The following is a 24,366-nucleotide window of genomic DNA, read 5'->3' on the forward strand; positions in this document are numbered from 1 at the left end:
AACTTGATGAGCATAAGAGACTTGTTTTAAATGAAAGTTTTCAGTATATTTTAAAATGTAATTTATAACTGTGATAGCAGCCACAGTGTTCAGTGTTACACGATCCTTCAGAAATTCATGGAAACTTTTTTCAGCATTCTTTAATGAATAGACAGTTCAAAAGAACAGTATTTATTTTGAAATTGATGCATTTGCTGTCACCTTTAATTAATTTAATATGTCCTTGTTACACACACACATCCACACAAACACACACACACACACACACACACACACACACACACACACACACATCCACACACACATCCACACACACACACACATACACACATACACATACATACACACACACACACACACACACACACACACACACACACACACACACAGTAAAAGTGTTTGAGGCTGATCCAAAATGATCCAAAATGATTCATATTCTATTCATAACCTATTTTGAAAACTAAATTAGGTTGGGTTACCCTGAATATTTTTTTATAAATATTTTGTGCAAATATCCTGATTTGTAGGTGACCCTTCAAAAAACCCTAAGCTAGTTTAAGGTAGTCCTCTCACCTGTCCAAGCTGGTCTTCGGTTGGTTTAACAGGGTAATCAGCTGGTCTCACAGTCTGACTAGCTGAAAAGTGTCTAAAATTAACAGACCATCCCAACCAAACTGGGAATTCAGCTAAGGCCAATAAACCATTTTAGGAGGGTTAAGGTATTTTTCGGCATGGAAATCTCCTTTTCATTTTTGCAGACACAAATTGAACATATTGTTAACATATTTTCCTATTCTTTTTTTTCTTTCAGCGCTGTCGCTATGTCTAAGGCCACTGTTAAAAAGCTGCACTGGCGCTCGAAAGTGCAGGAGAGCTTCGTCCCACTGGGCGGAGCCTCGGGAGAGCTTGGTGTGGCCATTGGTGGTGGTGCAGATTATGGAGAGTTCCCATTTGTTACAGCAGCACCTGGGGGTGGAGCCACTGTTGGTGACATCATCCTAGAGATCGGCAGTACACCTGTCCTCGGATTGACCTTGGGAGATGTGAGAGGGGTTCTGAACTCATGTCCGCATCCCATTCGGATCAAAACAGTATTACCAGGTACTCTATTTACCGATAAGTGCAAATTGACTGGTGCGGGAGATTAGGTACTGTAAATTGGAGAACTACTTTGCATTGGATAAGAGAAGGTTAATGCAAAAAGAAGAATTCCTGAATATTCTTTTGAACAAGATACAATTTGCAGAGTAGAATTAGATCAACTACATTTTAAATGGAAATACCGTCATCATTTCCTTAAAAATGAAAACGGAGATAAAAATGGGTAACTTTCCAGTTAATGGGTCACATCTGCATGGGGTTGAACCTGTGACCTTTTTATGACCAGCCAAGGTCTTTTCTAACAAGGCTGCTACACGCCACATTATGTTATTTTGGGAGGTTTTATGTGCATTTTGTTGCACTTATTAAATGAAATACTTGGGTTGTGTAAGAGCTTTATACCTACCGACAATATACAGCCCAGAGTAGATCACAGTGTGACATGTCACCCGTTAGTGTCATTCTGCCTGAGGATTGTATTATCCTAATCTAACCTGCCTGAATACGTCAGTTCAAGATGCTCCATGGGGATTTGATTTACCATATTCATGTCTAGCTTCTACACAAGGAAGTGTTAAGAATTTTTAGTTGTTCTTAACACCATAAATTAATGCTTAATAAAGGCATTCACAGGTTTGTCAACATGTTGTGCACTAACAAGAATGTCAAATTACGCTAATTATGTGAGATACAGCATCATTTGTATAACAAACAATGGTTCTAAAAACAATTGTATTTATTATTACATCAAAACTATCACTAAAAGTTTTTAGATGTTTTAAGGATTGAATGGTTGAGCATAGCAACTTTTCTGCTTGGTTTAGAAACTGTATAAATTTAGCAAATAGAGTAGTTATTTATGGAACTAACAAAATTAGAAACGAGTGAAAAAGAATACTTTTTTTTTTATTCCTACTGAATTGAAGATACACTAGAGTTTCAAAGGGTGGGGCCAGTAACAATTTATTTTACAGAAAGGCCATTTATTAAGTTATAAAGGGTTTCTAATAAATGCTGTTCTTTTGAACATTCTATTAATCAAAAATCCTGTTTTTCATATTGATGATAACAAATGTTTTGTGAGCATGAAAGCAGCATATTAGACATTATTTCTAAAAGATCATGTGACACTGAATACTGGAGTAATGGCTGCTAATTCAGCTGTGCAGTCACAGAAAAAAAAAAGATTTACGTTTTATTTCTTTTCTTTAGATAGGACAGTAGGTTGACAGGAAGCAAAGTTTTAACCAATTACAAAGTTTACGGGTTTGTCCAATGTTTCTGAACTTCCACAATCCATCTCTTCTCCTCTGTATATTATGTTTAATTAACTGGCTTTTGGTCTAAAGAGATTTTGGTGTAATTAAAAACAAATTTTCTGACAAAATGTTCTGTTACTTTTCACTGTTGTGGTTAGTTTGGACAGTCACACTCAGAATAGTCTTACTCTCTCAAATTACACAGGACTGTTTTTAATAACAGCATGGAAAAAAAGTATCCTGATATGCAATATCTACTCCAAGTGTCCACCTTCCTACAGTTCAGCGTCAGACGTTAAGTGGTGGTGATATCCCACACCTCTCCGGAACTCTCTGCCCTGGTCAGCCCGATTGATCGCTGTCAGCATTGGGGTGGAGCCCGGCATCGGCGAGTAACAGTGCGGGCAATCCCCATACATAATGTATAAAGACCATTAATGTACTGCATGAAAGGAAGCTCTCTGTCATCTAAGGTCATAATGCACTTAAAAAAATGAATAGATAAGTGGATACCTTTCCCATGTGTCCTTGAGGAGTCCATGTGTTGAGATTGTGTGCGGAAAGGACCACCGGATTATATTAAGTGCAAAAATCAATACAGAGAAGCCAAGGAGGGCGGATAGGTCTTGTTAGATGCTCCACAGTGCTTGTTTGTGACAACAGCACACTGACCTTAGAGACTTCTGCAGTTGTAGTGCAGTCTCAGCATGCGTGTGTGGCATTAGGACTTAATTCAGAGTGAGAGAGCATTTTACCCTCATCACTTTTAAGGTGTATTTTAATTTATTTTTAGGACAGCGTCTTTGACAGTTTCACTTGGACAGTTCACCTTTTTTCTCATATTTCCATGGTGACAGCAGTGTTCTGTTTGTGAGTTTGGCGAAACAGTGCGTTTATTAAAAAGTGGTTTCAGATCTCCCCATCTCATTCTCGCTCATGTGTTCTGTTTGTAATCTGTAGGCTCAACTCTCTGTAAGGATCTCAGACTTTACCTGAGCAAGTGTTTTACACCCGGATCCATGGACAGCCAACTCCAACAGGTCATACGAGAGAACCTCTACCTGCGCGCTGTGCCCTGTGAGTGACCCACACTGCATTATTTTGTAAAACAGCGTCTTTAATTAACACAGGATGTCAAATTAAATTTGGAGAAAAAAGATGAAAATGTGTGTTAAATGTCCAACTGTAAAATATTTTAAGTTCATTTGCTGACTGTCTAATGCTTTTTCAAGACAAAAGTACTCGCTTCAACTGGTAAACTCTAATATGACTGAGAACATAACTTTTGGGAGTAAAGGCTAATCAGTGTGTCTAAAAACAAAGTCATGTTTACAAGATACCCGACTGGCACAAAAAGAGCTTTTGAGGATAATATAATTGCTGGATTTGTCCCTGTTTGTCATTAAAGGTGCACAAAGGCTTTATTCAGGCTTCAGGGAAACAGATTTTTTTTAAAGTTACATGCAGAGTGAGACTTTAGCAGTAGATGCTGTGTCTTATATTACTTGTTTTTTTTTTTTGTGTGAGACCACTATCCAGACATATTTGTCACAGACAACTGCTTAAAAATGAGGGCTGTCAATCGATAAAAAATGTTAATGACAGTGACAGGATGCATATAATTATGGGACAGAGCGGACAATTAAAGACGCAATTGTATAACGTTATAGTATGTCCCAAAGCTTGCCTACTCTTCTACTACACACTCAAAAGTTTGTACTTTTTCTTCACCAGAAGAGTACATACTTTGAGGGCATAGCATAAGTAGGCACATTGGGATGCCGCAGTTGAGTCATTCATTAGATTCAATTTATTCAAACGGCTTATTCATTCAGAAATAAAGTAAATGGATCTCTTTATGAACAAGCCTTTGAATCATTGGTTCTAAGCAAAATCAGACAATACTGTGTTTAAAATATATCACAATATTAACTACTTATTTACTAAACTGAACTAAATTTGTTCATTTAGCTGATGCTTTTATCCAAAGCGACTTACAATTGCTATATATGTCAGAGGTCGCATGCCTCCTAGGGGTTAAGTGTCTTGCTCTGGGACACATTGGTGTCTCACAGTGGATTCGAACCTGGGTCTCTCACACCAAAGGCATGTGTCTTATCCACTGCGCTTACACAACCCCGTATAATCTAAATATGAGACAAGAACTCATACAGGGGAATTTAGCCCTAATATCTTGAATTTTAGGGGCACATAACAGCATTTATGGACTTTATCATCATGCAGTGAGTTGTTGCCTTGCATAAAATGGGTGGGGCAGGTGTGTTAACTGCGTTAAAATATTTTAATTGCATTATTTTTCCATAACTAATTCATTAAATTGACAGCCCTAATAAAAATAAATGAGTTTAATTTGATTTCAAGTGTCTACATAAGTGGTTTGGATTAGGCTTGTGAAAATTTCATTTGAATTTAGTTTTTTCTTCCTATTTAGGAAATAAAAACGTTAAATGAGTGAGCAAGATTTTTTGTATTAATTATTGCACAAGCAAAATTCTTATTATGTATTTATTTGTTTGCAATTTTTCTAGTACTTTAGAACTAGTCTAACTAAAACTATTCATAAAGACCACACTCCATTATTTCAATTAATTTTCCTATGCAAAATAGACCTGACCTCATGTTTAGTCAAAGGTCTGGGTACACAAGATTATACAATATGTATAATACAATATACAATATGCTTCCCTCTATCCACCAAGGGCTTCTTGGCCTGAAAAAGGATGAAGACCCCTAAAGTAGAACAACTGCAATGAAAACACAGATGAGAAACATACTGAAATACATCAGCCAGCAAAAGCATGCATGCAATCTCATGCTTTAATGCTCACAGAGACTGTAAACAAATCCAATTTACAATCACGTCAAACCTCACGTAGAAACAAAGGTTCAGTCACTTTGAGGTAATGTGATGCACTTTAACCATTGCCATGGAAACTGTCATCAAATGTCACAGCAGTGCACTCACTTCATATTTTGCCTTGGCAACAAAACTGCAACTATATTCAGAAATGATTGCATGCATTTATTAATGTATAACTCCTGCTGGCCCCTTTAAAACATCAGGCACCCGTTCACCATCACAGCTGATGCATTTAATCCATCCTGCATGATACAAATTTCACCTATTTCCTGCTCTTGAATTCCAAAGCTGCACAATTTGTCTTTGTCTGCAGCCTGAGGTACCCTGCTGTGCCTTTCATCGCTCCTGTGCATGCATATACGCATAAACGTGTCAGCACCCAAACACAGACCCATTCACGCATGCTTGCTAATGTACACATAAGCACAATCATTTTTGTGCATCCATTCACATAATGTTTTTAATTTGTCGGTTCAGTTACATAGCCTGTCTAGTTGAAATAAAACGGCTTTCCTTAATAACACGTTTATTTATCCCATCATTATTTTGACACCATAAAGCAGCTAATTTTACTGCCACTTCTCTGAATTGATTGCAGGTAGTTAGAAGACTGTGAACTGTAAGATGCTCCTCTTTTCTGTTCTTTCAAGATAAAATAGCACAGGTGTGTCAGTATATAAGAACACAGCCATGTTTAAGCAGGTGCTGAACATCATGCTAAATGTTTATCATGGTGTTGCATTGGGGCTTTTAGAGACAACATGAAGTCAGCATTATTTGCCTTTCTAAAACATGTTCCTGGTCTTATTTTGTGTAATTCATCATCAGTAAATGTTATTACCAAAGATAAAAAAAAAAAGTTTCCTTGTAATCTTTCATCAAGATGTAATAACTGTCCTTTCCAGCTGACAACACAGATAACTATATTTCAAACCCAAACCACCTGGCTCTTTTCTGAAAAATTACGCCTGGTTATCACAATCCAATCAGTTCCTTTTTTTTCCTGTTAAATGTCCAGCTTAACTCAGAAATGTCACGTGTTAAAAGCCCTCAATGTCAAAAATTCTTAATGTCTCAATCTACACATTCATTAGAGATTCATTTCAGATTGAATGTATAGGGTTCGAGTGTGCTCATATGCTTTTTGCATGGGCTGTCATGTCATATTCGGGCTGTATAATACCTTGGGACAATGCAGTGTTTTGATATTAATGGATGATTTATTGTGTGGCTAAAAGCTTTTAAGCCATTACAATCCTACTTGATGTTGAATAAATGTGTTGCATCCATTGATAGCCGCACTACCTCATAAACCACATACTTTTTCTCTTCCTTAAAGACTTTTGCTTCAGAACCATTTGGCAAGGTCGATTGATTGATCAAAGCATGCAGGTTTCCTGCTTTATCTTTTCCGCAACACCGGAGAGTTTCAGTGATCTTAAATCGGGATGCACTGCTAATCTACCTCAGGAAAATCCAGTTTTCTCAGCATTCATTTGAGATAGAAAACTGAGAGGACGTTGTATAATCTCATATACAAACAGACACACAGACAGTTTGTTTAATATATAGTTAGTGTGTAAACAGTTACGTTTTAACTTCATTTGGCACTCACTCAAACATTAAACTCCATTCTTTACCATATCAAGGCAATTCAGCTTTCTTCAGGTCTTGTATATAAGTGTGACAGCTGTGTTTCTGTTTTCTGTGGTCCTGTAGATCCAAACATCAAATGCATTAAAGCAACTAGCCTCATGGTGATGTCATCAGGACATTTTTTGTTTGTTTCAAAAAATGCATTCGATTTTTAGCAAAGGTTAGATGCAAGTTTATGAAAAAATAATGATCTTTTAAAATTCCCTGTGTGTAGCACTACTGGCCTTTCTATTTTTACGTTCTCCATTTCAATGGCTTGTTGTCCACTTTTAACCTATTCATACGTCTCTTTTGGTAAGTTAAGCAAAAGCAAGTTTTGCTCACCCTGCTTTGACACAGGTACGACAAGGCAACCACGGGATGGAGAGATCTCAGGGGTGGATTATAACTTTGTGTCCATTGAGGAATTCTTCTCCCTGGAAGAGTCTGGAGCCCTGCTGGAAAGTGGGAAGTTTAAAGGTCAGAATCCATATTGCCAAACCATTGTTTCACAACCAGAGGATTGGGGGCCACTAGCTCTTTAAACCTGTTCACATGGTAGATTAAAATACGTTTTTAAAACAAAACTAGGGCTAGGGGGCCTTTAAAAAGTTGTTGTGTACAATCAGGGGCTTTGGAGTCAAAATGATTGAATTTTTCATATTTGTTTTTTAAACATTTAGGCTGATTTGATAATTAATTCTATTCCACAGATTTAACAAAAAATTCATATTCAAACAATTCACATACAAATATGAGGCAGACAAGCCTTGTTTTGGATATAGGAATTGCTTACTGTTCAACTGAGTTTGTTTGCGCATGCATTTGAGTTTGTGTGTCCTCGCGAACACATGGTGAGGGTCAGGGCGTCACGTCAGAGATCCAAATGGTCAAGCCAAACAGAGTCAAGAGAAGCACCCTCCAGGCTGCAGAGAAAAGTGCCGTGCTGGCTCGGTTCTGTCCTCCAACATTATCAGCAGAAAGAGCTGAAAAAGAGCCCTAATGCAGAGAGGACAAGCATGGGATGCAGACTGATGGCTGAGCCTGCTGATGTCTTTATTAAGGGTCTTACACACCTCCAGGCTGCAGAGAAAAGTGCCGTGCTGGCTCGGTTCTGTCCTCCAACATTATCAGCAGAAAGAGCTGAAAAAGAGCCCTAATGCAGAGAGGACAAGCATGGGATGCAGACTGATGGCTGAGCCTGCTGATGTCTTTATTAAGGGTCTTACACACCTCCAGGCTGCAGAGAAAAGTGCCGTGCTGGCTCGGTTCTGTCCTCCAACATTATCAGCAGAAAGAGCTGAAAAAGAGCCCTAATGCAGAGAGGACAAGCATGGGATGCAGACTGATGGCTGAGCCTGCTGATGTCTTTATTAAGGGTCTTACACACAGCTGCAGATTCACACTATGACATCCTTCAAAGATGCAGCTCTTGGATTAATGAATATGTTTCCGCTGACTCGTGTTTTTGATGCTGTTGCACGACTTTCATTTATATAAAAAAAAGGCAAGAAAGATGTTCACCTATTATGTCCATCTCCATCCCACATACAATTTGTTTTAAGTTTTTTTATGCAAATCTGTTTCGGGGAATTTAAACAGTAAAAGAGCTGATGATTGATGTAAATGTCATGGTCCAATCACGGTCCATGTCAGTATCAACAATTTTTACTTTTAGTCCTTTAGATTTTTCCTTATCTTGCCAAAATCTTCACTATATATACACTACTGTTCAAATATTTGGGGCCGATACGATTTTTTTTCATGCTTTTGAAAGTCTTTTATGCCCACTAAGGCTTTATTGGATCAAAAATACAATACAAAAACAATAATATTGTGATTTAAAATAACTGTTTTCTATTTGAATATGTTATAAAATGTAATTTATTCTTCTGATGGCAAAGTTGAATTAGCTGAAATAACTTTAGTGTCAAATGATTTTATAAGAAATCATTCTAATGTGCTGATTTTGTGACCAAGAAGTGTTTCTTATTATTATCAATGTTGAAATAAGTTGTGCTTCTTGATATTTTTTCTGGAAACTGTGATGCACTTCCCCCCCCCCCAGGATTCTTTGATGAATAAAAACTTTAAAAGAACAGCATTTATTTAAAATTGAAATATTTCTTCAAACATTATAAATGCCTTTATTGTCTTTTGATCAATTTAATGCATCCTTGCAGAATAAAAGTATTAATTTTTTTTTTTAAACTTAATGACCCTTAGAAATAACTCTATAAATGTGAGGCATTGCAACTGGCATTGTTTGTTTTAATATGCCTATAATTACAAAGTATTAATAACAAAAGTATTTTTAACACCTGAGCAGTGATGCCCCACAGCTCATGAGTCATCTCTCCTGCCCGAAACCACACCACACTCCTACTTTTCTAACACTCTGTACAGGAGAAAAGAGGCTTTTCTGTGTAATCCTTATTTCAGTTTCTCTGGTTCTGATCACCCCTCCACCCCTATTCATGCTCTCTCTCTTTTTATTTTTTTCTACAGCTGTAAATAGGCTGCAGTGAGGGAGTTATGCTGCATTAAATATCACTGAGGGTGCCGAACATGTAGCTGTTGTAAAAAAAAAAAAAAAAGCTGAGTAAAATCTCTTAGCTATGAAAGATTGTGCTCTCCTAGTGGTCTTATAGTGTAATTTTTTTTTTTTTTCCTACCTGAACATTTTTTATATTGTGTGGTTTTATTTTGGAGATTTAAAGTAGATGTTTAGAGGTTTTTTGCCATTGTTTTGGTTGTTAAAAGCGTTTATTAGTTCCATAACAGCTGTGTTTAAGGGTTTAAAGGAGTTTAAAGGGCAGCAGAAAAAAATCCTCTTTGGATAAAATGTACAGCTAGAACTTATCATTAAAACTGGTGATACAAGAAGTTCTACTTTGAAAGATACAGTGGGGTCACATGCAACATTGGAAATGACTTTTCAATTTAAGATCTATTTTAAATAAGGAAAGCTTAGGATTTTGAACATTTTAAAAAAAATCTGAAATGTTATGACATAAAAGTAATTCTGCACTATTTCTAGGTCAGTAATCAAATAAGCAAATTAATAATAATGATCATGTGAAGTCCTTGGTACAAAAGGTCAGAATTTCAAGATGATCTTTTGGAACGTTCACTCAAGGCAGGATAACATGGATCAACAGATTTTATGGAAGTCTTGCCAGACTTGTGGAGTTCATGCCAGTTTGAGTATGTGTTGTCAGTACAAGAAAAAGGGGGCATAACAGCTCATGTTAATTCATGTTAATTTTAACATTTCACCGAAATTGTTAAGCTGATAATGTAATATGTAATGCATAATTTTGTATTGAATTATAAATAAATTTACTAGTGGTTTTAGATGTTTGTCTATATGTCAGGTAAGTGTAAATTTGAATGCTTTTTTAGAACCATTTTTCTTGGCAAAGTTAATAGTGTACTCATGATAGGGCTTGTATTTTGCTGGATTTATGCCTTTTTTTGGATAATCTTGTTTTTGAAAATAGAAATCTTGAAGTTCCAAAGCTTCCTGATTCAAACTGTTTTGATTATCATATTCAGGTCCACAATTCTCTTTGGCTGCTTAAAAATATAGACTCGAGGGACAATAGTTTTTAGGTAAAAAATGGATCTTGTCAAGGACTGTTTCAGTTAGCACATGTAATACATTGTGTCTAAAGGTCATTGTTTTTGAATTTTGCTGGTTGGAACAGTTTTTCGATTGTAGCTTCATAGAGGCCCTTTCTAAAATAACTCTGTCATCACAGGGAACTATTATGGTACACCTCGGCCAGTCCACATTGGTCCTGACAGCCCCCCCATTACATACCAGGAACATCGAAATCTCCTGAGGAACTTCCGTACTCGTAGCAAATCGCTCAGCAACCTGGAAAAGGCAGTGGAGGAAGGTGATAACAGCGAGGAAGACTCTGGTCTTTCAGGTATTCTGCTGTTGGGTTTATTTTGAAATTTGCTGAGCTTTTTCTTAAACAGGTATTTTTAAATGCAAGAAACTTCCTATTTCATTGTACTTTAATATATTTGGGAAACTTTTTCTGTTGAGATTGGGAATTTCTCTTTTTTTATCAGGACCTGTTACTTATGGTATACCCCAAGGCACAAGTTTGGGTCCTTTTAAATTTTCCTCTATATGTGGTCCCTTAAGGGTCATTTAAAAAAAAAAAAACTCAGTATCTCTTTCCACTGTTACACAGACAATACCATTATCTTCTAAAAGCCATTGTTAAAACTAATGTAGAACTTACAGCCTAACATAAAACAAAAGCCAGTGAGAAGTTACTTTGGTGTTCTTTTTTAAATATTGTATGCTGTATATAGTGCTGAACCTTCTAGCATCTCTGGTTTTGACTTGAATTCACATCACCATTTTGCAGTTACAATCCCGATTCCAAAAAAGTTGGAACACTGTACAAATTGTGAGTAAAAAAAGGAATGGAATAATTTACAAATCTCATAAACTTATATTTTATTCATAATATAATATAGATAACATATTAAATGTTGAAAGTGAGACATTTTGAAATGTCATGCCAAATATTGGCTCATTTTGGACATTTAGGACAACCCAAGTTGTTATCAGCACTCAGTTCAGAAGCCTGCATCTTTGATGGTATGGGGTTGCATGAGTGCGTGTGGCATGGGCAGCTTTTGGAAAGGTACCATCAATGCTGAAAGGTATATCCAAGTTCTAGAACAACATATGCTCCCATGCAGATGACGTCTCTTTCAGGGAAGACCTTGCATTTTCCAACATGACAATGTCAGACCACTACTGAAATGGCCAGCCTGCAGTCCAGATCTTTCACCCATAGAAAATATTTGGCACATCATAAAGAGGAAGATGTGACAAGGAAGACCTAACACAGTTGAGCAACTAGCCTGTATTAGACAAGACTGGGACAACATTCCTATTCCTAAACTTGAGCAACTTGTCTCCTCAGTCCCCAGATGTTTGCAGACTGTTATAAAAAGAAGAGGGGATGCCACACAGTGGTAAACATGGCCTTGTCCCAACTTTTTTGAGATGTGTTGATGCCATTAAAAAAAATCTACTTATTTTTCCCTTAAAAATAACCTTTTCTCAGTTTAAACATTTGATATGCCATCTATGTTGTATTCTGGATAAAATATTGACATTTGAAACTTCCACATCATTGCATTCTGTTTCTATTCACAATTTGTACAGTGTCCCAACTTTTTTGGAATTGGGTTTGTATTTTTTTAACCCACAGTTTTTGAACACAAATGTATGTCTTCTCAACCAGGTTATGCTTGAATTTTGAATGTTTTGACATTAAAAACTATGGAATTGTATTTAGGATTGATGCCTTTCTCATATTAGAGCTGGCAAAAGGAGTGTAACATGAACAGTGTGACCTCTCGCTGGCCTGTGGTTGCTTAGATTATACAAGACGGCTACATCTCATGTCATGTTCATTGTACTTTGTTTCCCAGCGGGGTCTGCAGGAGCCAGCAGTGCCCCTCCCACCACCATAGTCTCACCTAATCAGACTTGGGATTCAGTCAGTGGGCGGGATGGAGGGGTTGCCATGGAGAACGGAGGACATGGTGGGGCATTGCCTGAAAACTGGGAGCTGGCGTTCAGTGACACGGGTGAACCCTATTACATCAAGTGAGTCAGCAGGGGAAAAAATAAGATGGTATAGTGAGAAATAGAGCGAGCAAGAATAGAGACAGAAGGTCATTTGCTTCCTTCAGTAATCAAAGATTATACTCAAAGTTGACACGAGGCCTTTGTATGTCACATTGGATTTTTGACATGCGAATGCGACGCTTCAACTTTAAGATGTGCATCAGTGAGAAATGTTTCATTTAGCAGGTGATGTACAGTTATCATGTTGGAAGTAAATATGATTATTTTGCATTTTTGATGCAGTTTTTTGTAAAAAGGGTGACTTGAACTTCAGATGCACGTCAATGAAAAATGCATAATTTTTGCCTTTATCTATGAAAATTAAGACAGCTTAATGTATACTGCCATAAGAACTGCTGTTGTATTTCATCTTAAAGATGCTGATGAAACCTTGTGGGGGGAAAAAAAGTCTCTCTCATTTTTCAGCCATAACTCAAAGGTCACAAGCTGGCTGGACCCAAGGACTCAGGGCAAAGAGATTGTCAGCAAGACAGAGTGTAAGTGCATATGTGTGCATGAGTATGTGAACTTCCAAACATACTGTCACTCTCTCTGCAGTCTTCACACAAAGATTAATGACAAACATTCCTGGAGCCATTTAGTCTTTCTCTCACACCTTCATCATAACCCTTGTTTCCTTTGCCTTTCAAACCTCATCTCTGATCCCCTTGTCTCTCCCTGCTCGCTTTCTCCTCTCATCTCTCTTTTTCCTTTTATGTTATCTATCACTCAAAGCACGCTCTCTTAGATTTGAGAAGGTCATGTCTGCTATCCCCTCTGTGCTGAGTGATCTTCATTATTTCTAGTATGCATACGTGTACGAAGCCCATGTGTTCCAATACATTTATGTGCATAGAGTAAATATCTAAAATCTAATTTAATCATGAGAAAAAAACTTTTAGAAATTAGAAAAATAAATAGTGTGTAGTTTTTTTGGTATACTGCGTACTATTGTGAAGCCATACACATTTTGCGAGTTTCAGAAGTAGTAATCTACATTGTCACATGACCTCTTCACATTGCGTGTTTAATTAAGCGGTTGCAGTCCAGTTAAAATGCTGGAAGTAAATGTGGTTATTTTGAATTTTTTTATGCAATTTTGAAATACTGAGTGAAAAAAAATAAAAGAAAAAAGTGGAAAAAAACAACTAATATTTGTGGGTATTGTGTCACAGTAAATGGGAAGTCAACTTAAGTGCATTGCATTGTGAGAAACAGTATCCTCACAATGTGCTCTGTCTCTGTCTCTAGAATAGAAAAAGTGTGTGATTGAACAATTTATACAGAGTATAACTAGTATAACCCACATCCCAGCAGATGGCACTGTTGTTTAGCAGTCAGCTTCATCCTGAAACACTGTAGTGTAGGCGTTTAGGCTTAAAGGCATTGTTTAAACTCTGTGGACTTACCATCCCATGTTTAGATACTTACGTTGCTTGTTGTGTGTGTGTCATTTAGTACCTGCATTCACAGATCAACCATCTGAATTGAAGGGCTATTCCATACACACCCGCCTGTCGAAAGGGCCTCGTGGGTTTGGCTTTAACATTGTGGGTGGCAGTAGACCTCGAGAGTTCCTGCAGGTGTACAGCGTCACCCCTGGAGGCCCGTCTGCACTCAAAACAGGTGGTTTAACCCAGTGGCCTTAAAAAAAAACAATAATAATAACACAAATGCAACTCGAACTGTATTGCACTATCCACATGAAAAACTAAAAACTAATTATAAAAGGGATCATTAGGACCTAAAATGAAATCTTTTAAAATCTAAACTGTTTGCATTTGTTCCAATGGTGGGTGAATTGAGGTATACATTTTTCTTAATGACCATGTAAAAATACTGTATTTTTATTATTGATAATATACTATTATTCAGTAAAGCTGTTTCTGTCATTTAAAGTGAAGTGACATTCAGCCAAGTATGGTGACCCATACTCAGAATTTGTGCTCTGCATTTAACCCATCCGAAATGCACACACACAGAGCAGTGAACACACACACACACCCGGAGCAGTGGGCAGCCATTTATGCTGCGGCACCCGGGGAGCAGTTGGGGGTTCGATGCCTTGCTCAAGGGCACCTAAGTCGTGGTATTGAAGGTGGAGAGAGAACTGTACATGCACTCCCCCCACCCACAATTCCTGCCGGCCCGGGACTTGAACTCACAACCTTTCGATTGGGAGTCCGACTCTCTAACCATTAGGCCACGACTTCCCCTCAAGGTCATTTAAAGAAAATGACCTTATTTTATGTTAAATTGCTCGTCTTTTCTCAGTATGACACCTTGCACAAGCATATTTAGGAATATTATGATGATGATGATGATTCAATAAAGCTGTTTTTGTTATTTAAAAGGAAAAAATGACATAAAACAGTTTTTTAATGTTAAATTACGTATGTCTTTCCTCAATAATTACACTTTGGACAGGCGTATTCAGGAAGGCATCAGCTATAAATGAGATGTATGTAAATGAAATTTAATGGTTTCCTTAGGATAAATTTATTTTAATTTCACAATGAGAATATTAAATATATAAATAGAAAGTTGGTAAAATAAAATAAAAAAGAATTGAGGATTTTCCTGCATGCCGCATTCATATTATCCTGGCAACACAAGTATTCTCTTTCGGAAACTCTTTTGGAAAGTGGCTACGGCTTTTGCTGCTTCTGTATAAATCTGCAGTACAGGAGATGGCACTTCGACGGTCAGTTCTATAATTATTTATAGATTTATGACAGATATAATAATTTAATAAAACACATAGATTTTTGCAGGTGGCTCTTAAGGACATTGTGAATCTGATATAATGGTACTGCTGACTGTAACATCCTCTTTTTATGCCTAGATCTGGATTTAAGATCATTTATAGATGGCAGAAAAACCAGGAGAGAAAAGGATTGAATGGATAAAAGATAGATTTTACCCCATGAGCATGAGTTGTTTGCTTTTCTGCTCTGCCTATCTTTTAATCTATCCCTCCAATCCTCACTTTTATTTTAGACAGGAAATCCCTAGACAGCTTTCTCTTTCTCTCTCTCTCTCTCTCTCTCTCTCTCTCTCTGGATTAGATTAATGTTAGTGTGTGTGTGTGTGTGTGTGTGTGTGTGTGTGTGTGTGTGAGTGTGTATTTGGTGATTTGGAGGGTCTCATGGTTTGAATCTGCTCATCTGCTCTTAATCCAGTTGGACCTGTAGGTTTTAATCTGCTTGTCTCTTACACACAGCACTGTCCACTCACGTGTACTAACAAACACACACACACACACACACACACACACACGCTTATCCTTAAAGGGTCCTTAAAAAAAGTCCTCTGTTTATAATTTTTGTTCCAAAATAAACCTTTTTAGTTGAAAAAAAGTTAAAAAAAGATAAATTATTTTCTACTGATTTTAGTTATTATTTATTTTATCATGACCATTTTCACCCTCCCTGACCCACAAAACAATGTTTCAGACAAACTCTTTAGGTAAGACTGTAATGATCAGGGACCTTGTTAAAACAGCCTTCATCCTCCTCTTTCAAACATTAGTTTGAATAAATTGTCTTTTTCGACTGGTAGGAAGTTACAGCAGGTTTTGTATTGTACACTGACATTCTTAAACATACAATTAAGGAAAATTAGATTCTTAATTTTATGACCACTTTAAGGGCATTTTTTAGGGACAGCCTAATAGTTATAGAGTCTGACCCAAAGGTTGCAGGTTCAAGTCCCATGTCCGGCAGAGTTTGTAGGTGGGTGTAGTGAATGACCAGTGCTCTCTTCCACCCTCAATACCAACTGCTCCCCGGGCGCCGCAGCAATATGGTTGCCCACAGCTCCGGGTGGGTGTTCTCTGTGTGTGTTCACTACTGTGTGATGGGTTCAATACTGACTGATGCGTTAAATGCAGAGCACAAACTGGGTCACCATACTTGGCCACACATCATGTCACTTCAGTTAATACTTGTGCTCAAAAAGTGAGAATCTGATTGCTTATGATTTCCCACATGTGTAAATACAAATGACAGAAATGTTTCTCTCTCTCTCTCTTTCTCTCTCTCAGCGGACATCCTAGTGTACATCAATGACTCTTGTGTGCTGGGTCTGTCCCATAAAGAAGTGGTAGAAATGCTGAAATCCGTCCCCATGGGTCACAGTGTGGACGTGGTTCTCCGTCGAGGTTACCCCATGCTCTATAACCCTGATGGCTGCCCCAAAACCAGCCTCTCCTCCCCTTCTGACCCCACCAGCACCAAATCTGCGGCCCCCGGTTCCGCTCAAACCCAGGTCCAGCATGCTGATGGACACCAGCATGGCTTGGTGAACCTCAACCGCTCCATGTCCCACCACAACAACTTCTACCCCCGCATGCAGAAAGAGTCCTTGGATGCTAATGGGAACACAGCACCCCTGCCTTCCTACTCAATGGCCAATGGAAATGGAGTGGGAGGGACTTTAGGGTTGGGGGCGGTGCCTTCTTCAAATGTCCCTCCATCAGAGCGGATGAGCTCCAGTCATAGCGATACGGAGGTCAGCTCATTTGTCACACGCAGGTAACCAGAATGACATTTCAGACTGGTTGAGTTATCGTTTCTATCAATAAATAGCCATGTTCATTCATTATTGTGATCATGGTTGTGATCATAATAATAATAATAATAACTGTTGTTATTATTACCGTTGTTGTTGTTGTTAATAATTCTAATTATCATTAATCAACATGGTAATATCAGAGTTGGGTATTACGAGTTACACAGTAATGTTAGTTAATGTAATATTGCAGTAATGTAACGCATTATATTTTAAATTTGTGTAATTTGATTACAGTTACTAAAGTCAATATAATTATGTTACTTTACAAATGTTTAGTGTTAAGAAAAAAAGAATTAAATGCCTTTTAAAATAACAGTGAAAAGAACTTAAAATTCTCTGCTATTTTTGATCATACATACGTAATATATAATATGAATCTAGTCTACTTTTATTTGTGTTCACTCACAATATCAACAAAGGATTGTTATTTTGTGAAATGAAGAAAATACAGGTTGTGCTTTCAGCTGTCTCAGTCTCTGCAAACTTCTTTCTGAAATGTGCCAATAAAATGTACAAAACTCAGTGAATACTTCACACACAGACATGAGAAACACGTCTGTAGAAAGCTTGAAGTTTCTTATCTAAAACAAATGTTCTCTGATGAAGTAGTCCATATGAAACCAATGTGAGGTCCAGTCTTTCCCATCTGAGCTCATTGTCTGTAATGTGATCACAACCACGTGCAATGAATGCTTTTTATACGGTAATCATCCACGTGAGATGCACAAACCTGTAAACACCCACACCACCTCTATAAACAAAGAAGCCAAATTCATTTTTAGCATTCAAATATACACTGTATGTTCATCAATACTGTTTTCAAATGTCATCAGAACCGTTTTCAATTTAATGTCTTAAATGCTCACACAGTTTAAACTCAGTTAAGCAAGCATACACATATACTTTACACTCAGCAAGCAATGTTGTATATAAAACACCATATATGCACATTTTTAATTGTTATGCAGGTTTAAACTAAGAATGTATACGTTTTAGAAACAGATTAAATCTTCTGATTAAATACTATCTTAAAAAGTCAAGTTGCTGTTTTCATACTTTTAATATTTTTCAGTCAATATTAAGTTACTGAAAGAACTACAATTTGCACTTTGTAGTGTATTTTTTATTTAATTTTTTAGGTTTGATAATTTTTTCAAAGTAACTTGAAAGTAAAGTAATTAGTAATCTGATTACTTTTTACATGAAGTAATCAGTAATGTAATCAAATGACACTTTTCAGGTAATAATCAGTAATTTGTAATTATTACTTTTTTTAAGTAACTTATCCAACACTGGTAATAATATTAATAAATAATAATCTATTGTTCATGATTATTAATCATTATTATCATTTAAAAACTAGTTTGTGATGTTATTATTATTATTATTATTATTATAACATGTTTATAAATGATTATTGATAATTATTATAATTAATGAGCACAGTTAATAATAATATTAATAATAGTATCATAACCAGGTTCAGTAGTAATAATAATAATTAGGATATTTATTACCATATTATTATTATTAAACACTAATAATTAATAAGAATAAATATATTTTTTATTAATGATAATGATTAAAAAAATTAATAAACGTTGTTATAATAATAATAATAATAATAATATCATGACCATGTTCATTAATGATCATTATTACAGTACAATTATAATTATTATTTTATTGTTAATGATATTGTTCTTTTTACACAAGCATTTATTTCTTCCACTCTTCATCTAGAGCTTCCCTTGTCCGAAGCTACAACAACAATTCTCCTCCAGCTCCTTCTCATGCCCATCATAGTTCCAAGTCTTCCGAGAGTAATCTCTCCTCTGCTGTGCTCCTGCTGCCCCAGACTGAGGTGGGTCCTACCGCCCCGCCAGTAGCACCCATCACCCAGCGGCATCCAATGCCCCAAACATCTCATGCTGTTGCACCCCCGAACGAGCACCCACCCTGTGGTTTCAATGGGTGTCCAGCAACCAAAACCCCGCTACCTCTTCCAGGTGGCCTAGGGTCCCCTGGAGCCCCTGTTGGTGTAGGCTGCGGGGGAGGGGGTGAGCTGGTACCTGTGGCCTTGGGCAGGAGTGAGGGAGGGGGTATGGGTTTCAGTGTGACGGCTGGGGGGCAGGGAGGGCAACTGGCGGTGGTGAAGAGAGTTTGGGACAGACGACAATGCCACTCCCTACAGCCAGGGGACGCTATTATTAAAATTAATGGCGCTGATGTACAGAGCCTCAGCTTCGCACAGGTAATTCATTAACTACTCGGGTCTCTTTCTGAAGCTTTTTCCTCATTAACCTTCCATATTCAAATCCTTGCATATTAACTTTTTCATTTGAACAGATGCAGCGAGTGCTGCAAGAACATACCAAACAGGGTGAGGTGGTCTTACTGGTTTACAGAGGAGGTGAGTGTCCTTCACACTGTCTATGAATAAGTTGTTTAAAATAATCCAATCGAAGTTATAAATTGTCCTTGCTCTTCCAAGCCTTTTCAGTGGTAAGCGGGTGTTTGTTGTCAACAGTTCAGAAGACGTGAAATAGTGCGAGCATCTGTAATAAAACATCCCTCACACGGCTCCGGGGGGGGGTGAATAAATAATAACTAATACATATATAAGTAGGGTGTGTAAATTATTGCTTTTAAAGATTTAATTAATGTTAGCTTTATATCAAAGGTAATCTAAATATTTAAAGATAAATTAGCATTTAAATATCAAATTTAAAATTCAGTTAAAAATCAAATATTGGCTCATACCATTAAATAAAAAATTATAATATTGTCAGATAACTGATATGTGATTTTATATATAAATAGAAAAACATCATATCAAGAAAATGACGTATTTATACTGTTATACAGATTACCATACATCCTGCCTCTATCACCCATCATTATCCTGTTCTCTCCCAGGTTCTCTTTGTTCCCCAGGCTCCCCAAATGCCTATAAGAGACCTCCTCCATCCCTGGGCACCCCTGATCTGACCTCGCCCTCCTCCGATGGTGTTGTGCCCAGCCAGAACCCCCTCTCTCCCTCCTCGCCCTGCAGTGACCTCCCCAACCTGGTCCAAAGCACCAGCTTCCTGGACTCAGTGCCCGTGACCCTGACCCTAGAGCCCCGGAACTGGATAGGAGTCGAGGATGGACCTGCTCAGTGGAGCCGTACTGCTCCCTCTAATCTCGGCTCATTATCCAAAAGCCATGTAGAAACGAGGGGACCGATCTCTTCCAGAGCGATGGATGTGGAGTTGAGACGGAGACCAGGAGAAGGATTCGGGTTTGTCATCGCATCCCAGGATGTAATGAATGGAAGTAAGTAAAGACTGGGCATGACCTGCATTTATGATTTGTGGCCAGTGGATGTGACCTTGTTGCCTGTGTCTTGTCTCTGGTTATTCTGATATTTGGAAGCCAAAAATGAACATTTTAGACATTAATTCAACATTATTTTTTATCAAAACCAGGGTTCTGGAAATATATACTTTCTGTTCTACTTTCTGTCTGCATAAAGTAATTATCACAGAGTTATAGAGTACTGTATATAATACTGCTTTGTTCCATGTTTAGAGGCCAGGTGAATCGTGATAAAATACCCCTCTAAGCATGTTGGTCATCTGAGTCATGTCATCATGCAATAAGCAATGAGACTAATTATGATTTCTTTAACTTGATTTGAGGCTTTGCTGATTTGAGGCTTTCGCTCTATTTTTAAGATATTTCCAGTTGTTTTTAATTAGCCATAAATGTACATGTATGATTTGTACCTCACTACTCTAAACGTTGAGGGGTAAAGTTTGTACTATAAATGTTAGATAAGTTAAAGTCCAAATGAGGTCATGGTTTGTGTCCAGCACTTCTTGTATTTGTGAAAAAAAAAAACAAATGGAACTGTTTCCTGAGTGTGCATTTTTTTCTATTTTCTTTTCTTTTTCTTTTTTTTTCATTGGCCTTTGTTCAGTTGTTTATTAGTTCAAAACTTGTTCACTGTTACATGGGTCTTATTGTTTCTTTTGTAACATGGAGATTTGCAAGAAAGAACCAGTGACCTTTGGATGTTTATGATTTTGTTAAATTTTCTATGAGTTTACGTAGCTACAGTACAGTACTTCACAGAACCAAATGTTAAGGTAAAAGTTTCTAGACAGTGCATTAGACCTAAAAGTTCATTGCGTCCTTTAAATTCAGTGTATCTGACATAAAAATTCAATGCATCCTTGCTGAATACAATTATTCATTTCTATATGAAAAAAAATTCTTAGCCTAATCTTTTTAACAGTAGTGTGTGTGTGTATATTGTAAGACAATATATGGTTTAAATATCACACGCTTCCCTTCTCATGATGATTCTTTTTTGAGAGGATTCAGTTTAGTATTAAATCACTCTTATTTGCTTTCACTCACCACTCCTCCCTCCCTCCCTCCTTCTCTTTCTCGCTCTATCTGCAGTCTTTCACCCTCTCCCCCTCTCTTTTTTCCTCAGTTCAGTTTTGCCAGTGCAAGTGTCCTCAGTGTCTCTGCTCTAAAGGGAGGAAAAACACCTGAACAGTTCTTCTTTTCTCAATTTCCTCACTGTTTTGTAATATTATATGTAGATTAAAGTCTCAGTGTCAGGAATTCTCTGGATTTGAAGCTGGATTGAAGCTGGATCAGGACAACATGCTGGAAAGGCTTCAGTCTGCCCTGAAAACGGTGAAGGACATGAAACGTAAATACTATCTTACCTCTTATGGACTCTCATAATATCTGTATTCTGCTTAATTATTGATCTTGGTGTTGCTTACTTTACAAAAAGATAAATTATCTGCAGCTGTATCAAGTTTAGCGGTGATTTAGTGGATTTTCAAACATTTCTCAGAATGATGTTTTGTAAAGCTTTGTGGTTTGTTTGTTTGTTTGACCTGAGATATGGTGTATTCAGGTGCATGGGAACAGTTCTTTCATGTCAGAAAGAACAGGATGTATGTTTTGCGTGTGTTGCATTGTATTCATAGTCTTTGAACTCTCCAGGATAGTTCTTCTGAAGTGCTCCCCTTCTGATTATATCTGGGTTCTTTTCATACTTCAGAGCGTCCTGGAGCTGGGGTTCACCTGGGCTCTCACGTGCCTGAAATAATTCCAGTTGCAGTTCCAATAAAAGGCTTAATTCTTCTGTGATGTGTTGGACCAGTGAACAAAGAATCATCCACACTGTACAAGGGTCCACATTTCTGCTTATAGACTTCAATAGCTATGAACAGAAAGAAAAACTTTGAAGCACATTTACAAAAAAAGTGTCAAATGTGTTTTTTGTTGCTGTTGTTTTGGTTTTATTGTTTTTGCACATGGAACCATGGTATCACCCTATTTTTGGCCAAAGTTGTCTCTTCCCTGGTAGTACTATAGTACAATGATGAGCCATAGTATTTATGTGGTACTAGATGGTGTTTTCAACAAACCCCTGGTACTGCCATGGTACAATGGTGAATGTTGAAAATATTTTGTGAAAATACTTGGTAAATAATGTTGATATCCTTTGGACATGATATCATTGTATTACCATAGTACAATGACGGTATCAAATGGCAATACTAAAGTATTTCAAAATTTAGGTACTACAATTCATTTACCATAGTATTTACATGGTACTGCCATGGCACAAATCCAAAAAAGCCCATGGCACCATGGTATTACTAGTTTTTAGTATTCTTTGGCCATGGTACCGTATTTTTTTTTTTTTTTTGGATAATCTGTCATGGTATTCTTTTAAATCTGTTGCAGTACCATACCATAACACATGAATATAGTATCTGTATATTTTAAATTTTATGTCTGTTACATTATTACTGTTAAGAGCAGCTCACCCTGAATTCCTTATCGTGTGTGTGAGATCATCTACATGAGTTCATTTGTAGGGAATGTGTAGTGTAGTGTGTGGAGCAGAGAAAGTGAGAAACACTGCATGCTCGTTCCAGTTGTGCTCAAGACTGTCTGTATCGTATCTGTATCCTTTCTTTGTGCAATATCCTAAAGGTGTTGTCCTATGCCTGTTTCCATTTTTCAGAGGAACAAGTTGTTCTAGGGTCAGCTGATGCTGCTTTGTGAAGCTTAGCCGTGTTACCAGTCATCGCAAGTTGTGGATCATTGGTTGAGCATATTTTCACAATGTCATGTGTGGTTTTGCGTTGTTCATTTTTACATATTTACATGCCAGGACTAATAAGCTGGATAAGATTAAATATTAAACAAATGGTTGGTATTGCATTTTTATCCCCAAAGGGATGCAAGAATGCTTGTACTTATGTGTATGTTTGGATGTTTATGAAGTATTTTGTTTTGTTGGACTTGTGTTGTGGATCTGTTTAGATGTGTTAAATCAGTTTGTACAGTGCTGTACACTCTAAGGCTGTGTCGGATAATGAATCATTTGTTGTTGTTTACAGCAATGTTGCGATTGTTTGTTTCTACAGGGTCATCCTGATGTAAAAGTAGTGTTGTGGGACTGATCCTCGGTCACCATTAGCTTAAATGCTGTGACCTGCATCTGTGTTTCAGCTTAGTGATGTGTACTTGTATGTTGTTGTTTTTTCCCCTTGTTTTTGCGCACAGTGATTTTAAAGATAGAAAAGTATTAATACACGCTTGGTACATTGTTGTTAGGCATATATTTTTATCACATAAGGATGAGTAAATTGTGTCAGAATTTTATGGATGAACTGTTTTTTATTTTTTTAATGAAAATATTTATTGATCCAGGCACATGACACAAATTGTGCTCTATTACTGTTGCCTTTAATTCATTCACTGGTCATGTACTCATTACATTCATGTACTCATTTACTCGCTGGTCACTCAAGGGTATTGTCAGTGCAGTATACAAATGTTAGAAAATGAGGGAGTAATCGTAGTTTTGAGGTTAAGGACCTTGGCGTGTTAAACAGTTCCATAAACTGGAAAACGATTTAGAAACAGACTAAATGTATTTATGCCCATGCCCATTCACCAAAAGTCAAGTAAGCATGTGCATGTGTCGTGGCCTAGTGGTTAGAGAGTTTGACTCCTAACCCTAAGGTTGTTGGTTTGAGTCTCAGGCTGGCAATACCATGACTGAGGTGTCCTTGAGCAAGGCACCGAACCCCCAACTGCTCCCCAGGCGCCGCAGCATAAATGGCTGCCCACTGCTCTGGGTGTGTGTTCACAGTGTGTGTGTGTGTTTACTGCTGTGTGTGTGTGTGTGTGCACTTTGGATGGGTTAAATGCAG

General features: G+C 37.4%; 1 protein-coding gene across 3 annotated transcripts in view; it reads left to right on the plus strand.

Annotated features, from left to right (window-relative positions):
* Positions 1 to 815: 815 nt before the first annotated feature.
* LOC132114640 (membrane-associated guanylate kinase, WW and PDZ domain-containing protein 1-like) overlaps positions 816 to 24,366 on the plus strand; it is a 34,496-nt gene continuing 10,945 nt past the window's right edge. For 2 of the 3 annotated variants that reach the window (XM_059522874.1, XM_059522878.1), the window contains exons 1-11: positions 816 to 1,101; positions 3,321 to 3,437; positions 7,237 to 7,356; positions 10,641 to 10,814; positions 12,349 to 12,526; positions 12,974 to 13,044; positions 14,006 to 14,173; positions 16,593 to 17,082; positions 18,866 to 19,376; positions 19,472 to 19,535; positions 20,042 to 20,440. In XM_059522874.1, coding sequence (XP_059378857.1) covers positions 822 to 1,101; positions 3,321 to 3,437; positions 7,237 to 7,356; positions 10,641 to 10,814; positions 12,349 to 12,526; positions 12,974 to 13,044; positions 14,006 to 14,173; positions 16,593 to 17,082; positions 18,866 to 19,376; positions 19,472 to 19,535; positions 20,042 to 20,440 — 2,572 coding nt within the window. In that variant the 5' untranslated portion in view covers positions 816 to 821. The remainder of the gene's footprint in view (positions 1,102 to 3,320; positions 3,438 to 7,236; positions 7,357 to 10,640; positions 10,815 to 12,348; positions 12,527 to 12,973; positions 13,045 to 14,005; positions 14,174 to 16,592; positions 17,083 to 18,865; positions 19,377 to 19,471; positions 19,536 to 20,041; positions 20,441 to 24,366) is intronic. The other variant, XM_059522877.1, reaches the window with a different exon arrangement.

Source organism: Carassius carassius, chromosome 34, assembly GCF_963082965.1.
Source record: "Carassius carassius chromosome 34, fCarCar2.1, whole genome shotgun sequence".
In the NCBI taxonomy this organism is placed as follows: domain Eukaryota; kingdom Metazoa; phylum Chordata; class Actinopteri; order Cypriniformes; family Cyprinidae; genus Carassius; species Carassius carassius.